Below are 6,000 nucleotides of genomic sequence, written 5' to 3'. Positions count from 1 at the left end.
TTAGGGCTGGAGCTATGGCTCAGCAGTAACGACCTGAATTCTATTCCCCATATAAAGCTAGGTGCACAAAGTGGTGCATGTATCTGTAGTGTACCTTGGCTAGAGGTACACCCATTCTCTCCCTCTCTCCCTTCCCCCTCTTCCCCCTCTCCCCCCTCTTCTTGCAAATAAGTAAATATAATATTTTTAAAAAGTTTCAATTTGTTTTGTTGTGCTATTTCCAAATTTTAGGATAAAAAAATAAGTATATAAATGTTACCCTTAAGATTCTAAAGAGGCAAATCCATATAAATGTAACCTGGGGAATGTTTTAATTTATTGAAAGTTTTTTTTTTTTAAGAAAAAGTACAGTACTATGAAGACAGGAGTATTTTTGTTACTTTTTGAAAAATAAGCATTTTCATTTGTGGTTTTTCAAATAACTTTTCAAGTTTGAATGTTGTTTGCATAAAATTCTTAAAACTCTGTTAGCATATTCTGAATGAATGCCTTCTGTCTCACCTTATTTGCCCTGTTATTCAAGGCTTCTATTTTCATATAGTCCTGCTGTTTTAGATATTCTTAAAACCACACTTAGCCGGGCGTGGTGGCGCACGCCTTTAATCCCAGAGGTAGGAGGATCGCCAAGAGTTCGAGGCCACCCTGAGATTACATAGTAAATTCCAGGTCAGCCTGAGCCAGAGTGAGACCCTACCTCGAAAAACCAAAAAAAAAAAAACCACACTTACTGGAGTGAAAGGGCCATACAAAAATGGCAGTTCTATCCGAGCAGGTTGGTGGGGGGACCCTAATGAGTAAAAGAATGAAAAACCCACAGCATTCTGGATGAGTAAGAAAAGTCAGTACTAAGGTATTTTCAGGTTTATCCTCACTAGTACCATTTTCTCAAGGAGTGCACGTGGCCAAAGAAGTGTCCACCCAATATCATTCTCACTTGTATTTATCTCTTTATTAGCAACGTTTCAACATCAGAAACAAACTGTCTTGCTACGGAGTTTGTTCATGTGGCTTTTTCCATTTTAATTTCTGTACGGAGGACAAATTTTCAGTGTATTGACTATCATGGAAGAATTAGAAATATAATTTATATTTTATGATTTGTGCATCTGCTTTTATGTTTTGATATGTAGAAAATCCTTTCATGTTTCATAATTTAGAAAAATTGGTATGTAGTGTTGAGATGCAGAAAGAAATTATTGAAATGAAAAAGGAGCAATGTGCATGCTTGTAGAAATGGTGACCTGTGCATTGAAGAATGTGTAAGAATTTGCCAGGTGCAGACTGGAAGAAAGATACATTTAAAGTATTGGGATAGTGTGAAGAGAGTAATACACATGTGAATAAACAAGAATGCCCAGAGAATAATATATTCATTATTGAGGCATTTCATTTATCTTTTGATATGGCCATGTTCAACTGTTTGCCTGAGTTCTGGAGATTCAAACTGAAGTTGTTTCAGGTCCCCATGTGTGTAAAGGAGGTTTATCTGCTTATCCACTGAGCCTATCTCCAGCCCCCTAGCCTGTGTATTTTTTTAAGGTTATACTCTTATAAACCTTTACCCCACTCCCATTCCATTGAGGGCCTTCCTCACTGGGGTCATTGATATTCACTGTGGGATCATAAAGGCCTCAGTCAGTCCCTGTGGGTAGGGAGAATCTCTGCAATCTAGGCACTTTCAAGGAAGTCACAGGAGGAAAAGGTCAAAGAATTGTGTGTGGTTTTATGTTCCAGGACATTGTGGGAAATTAATTATTACAGTTTACTTATTTAGAAGTCGTCTTCTAGGGATGGAGAGATGGCTCAGCAGTTAAGGCACCTGCCTGCAAAGCCTAAGGATCCAGGTTTGATCCCCAGTGCCAGTGTAAAGCAAGATGCACAAGGTGGTGGTGCATGTGTCTTGAGTTTGCAATGGCTAGAGGCCTTAGTTTGCCCATTCTCTCTCTCTCTTTTGCACTATCTGCCTCTTCCTCTCTCTCAAATAAATTATATATTTTTTAAAAGAAAAAAGCCATCTATACCTTTGTAAATAAACTACCCTTTTTATAACTTAACAGATTTATGACAACGCCCAGTTTTCAACAATGCTGAAATCAAATGATTCTTTGTTTTCTGTGGATAATTGGTTCCTTAAAAATCCAGATGAAGCTGAAAAGTAAGTCTGCTTCCCAAAATTATTGCATACTGTTTGATGGTAGTTTTATGGCAACTGAGCAAAAATAAAGGGCCAGTAGGTTGATATTTCAGTTACATGTTTAGAAAACATGAAATTTAGATCTTTGTAGTTTAAAATAGGCTCTTTTATTTTTACTTGCCTCTCATTTCTGATTTCTCAAATTATTGTTGGCCAAGGTAAAAACTGAAGTAATGTTCAATAAATAGCTCAGGACAAGAAGTGATGATAATTCTTGGAAACAGAATGGCTTTGTGCCAATGGTCAAAGAAAAAAAGATTCAGTAAGGCCTGATATATGCCTGTTTATCTTCAGTAGAGAAGATTATGCTATGATTTGTGCTTTAGCAGCAAGAAGAATGATAGTACCTCTAGAAAAAAAGTGGAAATCCTGAGGGAGATGTGATTTTTGTGAGGAGGTGCAATAGTAGAGCCAGATGTGTGCCTGTAACTTATCTTTCTTAGATTTTGTGACAGTTCCTGGGCAGAAAGAGTTAATATAGCAGGCTTGTCCTACTGTCCTTAAAAAGACCTGCTTGAAGATTTGTCTGTGGCCAGAGTCTGAGAACTTAGATTTCAGGAAGTTCCTCTCCATTAACTGATAATAGTGGCTTACTGTGCATAAACTGTTTATACCAACAGTATGGCTTATGCTGAAAACCTGCTTTTCTTCTGGGATTCTGGAATTTATGTGTCAGACATTAGTCCCCTATTTTAAAACCCTAGGCATTGAATCCATAGGCGCTTCCTTCATTGTGACAACATATTTCACATATGTTGTAAGAGTTCATTACTTCGAGAATTACATATGTCCTGTGGCCTCCAGTGGGAGAGGACCTTTGGGTACTTGTATATGGTTTTTTTAAAACTTTGTCCCTTACTAGGAGTAGGACTATGCTGAGTTCCATGAGTCATCCTCAGGTATGACCTTGTGATACAGGCCTAAATCTCAAATGTTCTGGTATTGTTAGGCAGTCTGTCAATTAAGTCAGATAATATGTTATAGGTTTTAGATTGGACAACATGGCCATATAAGCTATAGGCTATGTGTTGTGATAAGTAGAAAAATAAGCCTCAATAACTCAAGAGATTAACATCCTAAATGTAGAGAAAAAAACATTACAAGGGGGGGCAGTTGGCTCAGCTGTTAAGATACTTGCCTGCAAAGCCTAACAACCTAGGTTTGATTCCCCATGTAAAGCCAGATGCACAAGGTGGTACATGTGTCTCAAATTCATTTATAGCAGCTGGAGGCCCTGATATGCTCATTCTCTGTCTGTCTTTTATCTCTGCTTGCAAATAAATAAGCAATTTTTAAAAAAGAAATGAAATCACTGGGGTTGGGTATAGGTATATATGGTGCTATATTCTCAGTTGGATTTCCTGTTACCTTACTGCTCTTTGTCCTAATGAAAGATAAGTCAATTTTGATTGGAAAATAAATATTAAACCATCAGTTACCAGAATCATAGTTGAAACATAAGAAGTGATAAAAATGCTAACTGGTGAAAACCACATGAATGACTGTAGGCCAATAAATGGACTGTCGGTTTAAATTGCTTTTTTAGATTTTTCTGTGGTTTGTAGATGGTTCTGGACTAAAAATATTTTTGCTAAGGAATTAATTTTTAATAATACTATAGGAATAATCCAGAATACACTAGAATACCAGTAACAGTGTTTCATGGTGCCATTTATACATTAGCAATCCATGATTATAAGTGAAGTATGTCTTAAGTAGTTTGTTAAACATAATAGTTCAAGTGCTAAAGTTTGATAATGATGGACTACTTAAAAATATTCAATTAGGCTTAAGAATTCTGTTACTGTCATTTGAACTGGAGAAATGAGTTGGAATTATAGCTGTCAGGTAATGTGTCTCACATAGCAGGATCATTAACCCTATGATATGGAGAACGGGGAAGGTGTTGAGAGCACTGTGTATGAGAATAACACAAAACAGTGAAAAACTTAGTGAATAAAATGTTTATCCAAGATTCTGGATTTGAATAATGTTCAGTAACTGCAGTTTCTGATGTTGCATCCTTATTAACATATATCACATTTTTATGTTTTACATAGCTTTCTGAATGATGAAAAATCATTGGATTGGTTTCTTCCTCCAGCTCCACTGATTTCAGAAATTCCAGGAACTCAAGAGTTAGAAGAGGAAATAGAAAGCCATAAACTATTAGGTAAATTGTTGTTTAAAGCCAAGCTCATGTAGGTCATACCATTATAAACAGTCTGTTAACACATTAAACTGTTAATTCCTTTATCTTAACAAAATTAGGTGAAAGTCAAAAGACTTTTCTTACTCAACATGGTGTCCAGAGGGCTGGAGAAATGGCTCAGCAGTTAAAGGCATTTGCTTGTGAAATAGTGCCCATCAAATCTTATGATCCAGAACATTCACCTTAGGTACCATATGTGGTACATATACAAAGTACACAGAACCTTATCATACACTTGCTTGGACTGATCTATGAGGATATTTTTCCCTTGCTGCCAAAACTCTGGTTTCTGCTATTCAGTTTTGTCTGGCTCTGTACTAAAGGGAACCAGATCCTGAAGTATATTCAGTGAAAAATCAAGATGCAGAAGATTATATGTCATTTGAGAACATTTTCTAAAACTCAAGCATGCTCAGCTAGGGATGGTAGTCAAGAGCATGGATGAGGGCCTGAGTATGATCCCTAGCGCTATGAAAAATATCTCCCCTAAAACAAACATGCTTACACAGTATACATTATCTACAACAACATAGTATTGGGAACATTACTTTAAGCCTTAATAAAGCTTTTGACATGTATAAGACCAGATTGGCCTTGAACTGTGGCAGTCCTCCTAACTTAGCCTCCAGAGTTCTGGGATTACAAGCTTAATGAGGCTTTTAAAAGTCTCTGTCCCTTCAAAATTCTGTCACATTGAGGAAAGCATTCTTTATCTTGGTTTTAAGATAAGGATTACAAAGTTAAAAGCCTTGTATCATATGTTTTAGTATTGGATGATATTTGGTCATCTTTTATATGATTGTCTTTGTATTTTGGTACATAAATTATAGAAACCTTAAGTCTTCACAGTTACTTCTATAATTATATGATTTTATGGCTAAAATAGTCAAATATAATTACAGTTATTTTGTGGGACATGAACTAAAGCTATTTTATGTGGAACGTAGGTTCTCTATAAATTTCAAATCTAAATCATTCTGAATTCATTCTGAGTTTCCTTCAGAAACGATCACTTTATTTCAAAACCATAATATGGTATTCTAGATTATATTGTTATACTAATGGTATTCTTTTAGTTTTTGTATTTAACTGGTAAAATTTTAATTAAAATTTTCTATTTTTATTTTGAAAATATGTCTTCATGAAGAATACATAATTAATATAATCTCTTTAGGTCCGGGAAAGAGGCAAAAACCGTCAGTGTCAAGTTTGAAGATTATTAATGAAGACACAAATTATATTTCACCAACACAAAATTTACAAATTCATTCTAATGTATATAAACAAGGTTTTATAAATTTAGGAGGATCAAGTAACAATGATTTGTCACATGTTTCTGGCAAGCTGACATATGGTTCATCTCAGAAATATAAAAATCATGTGGACACAGAGATCTTGCCTGCAAAAAATGTTTCTGATGATATAAAACTAGTTGATGTTGTAGAAGGCAAAGGAGAGAACACATCAACATTCCAAAAAAGGTAATTAAATGCAGTAACTAATTTTTAATGAGTGAAGCTGAATATTTATGTATATACTAAAAATATTAAACATGATAGGGTCTGAATGAGAAAAACGGTAACAACGAATACTC

At 35.3% G+C, this 6,000-nt stretch overlaps 1 protein-coding gene across 2 annotated transcripts in view; it reads left to right on the top strand.

The window, feature by feature from the left end:
- Positions 1-2,084: 2,084 nt before the first annotated feature.
- The window catches only part of Hfm1 (helicase for meiosis 1), a 90,549-nt gene continuing 86,633 nt past the window's right edge, over positions 2,085-6,000 (top strand). For both annotated transcript variants that reach the window (XM_045138669.1, XM_045138670.1), the window contains exons 1-3: positions 2,085-2,155; positions 4,255-4,367; positions 5,581-5,887. In XM_045138669.1, coding sequence (XP_044994604.1) covers positions 2,085-2,155; positions 4,255-4,367; positions 5,581-5,887 — 491 coding nt within the window. The remainder of the gene's footprint in view (positions 2,156-4,254; positions 4,368-5,580; positions 5,888-6,000) is intronic.

The sequence above is a fragment of the Jaculus jaculus genome, chromosome 19 (assembly GCF_020740685.1).
Source record: "Jaculus jaculus isolate mJacJac1 chromosome 19, mJacJac1.mat.Y.cur, whole genome shotgun sequence".
NCBI lineage: Eukaryota > Metazoa > Chordata > Mammalia > Rodentia > Dipodidae > Jaculus > Jaculus jaculus.
Note: the sequence above shows the minus strand (reverse complement) of the source record. Positions and strands in the feature narration are given on the sequence as shown.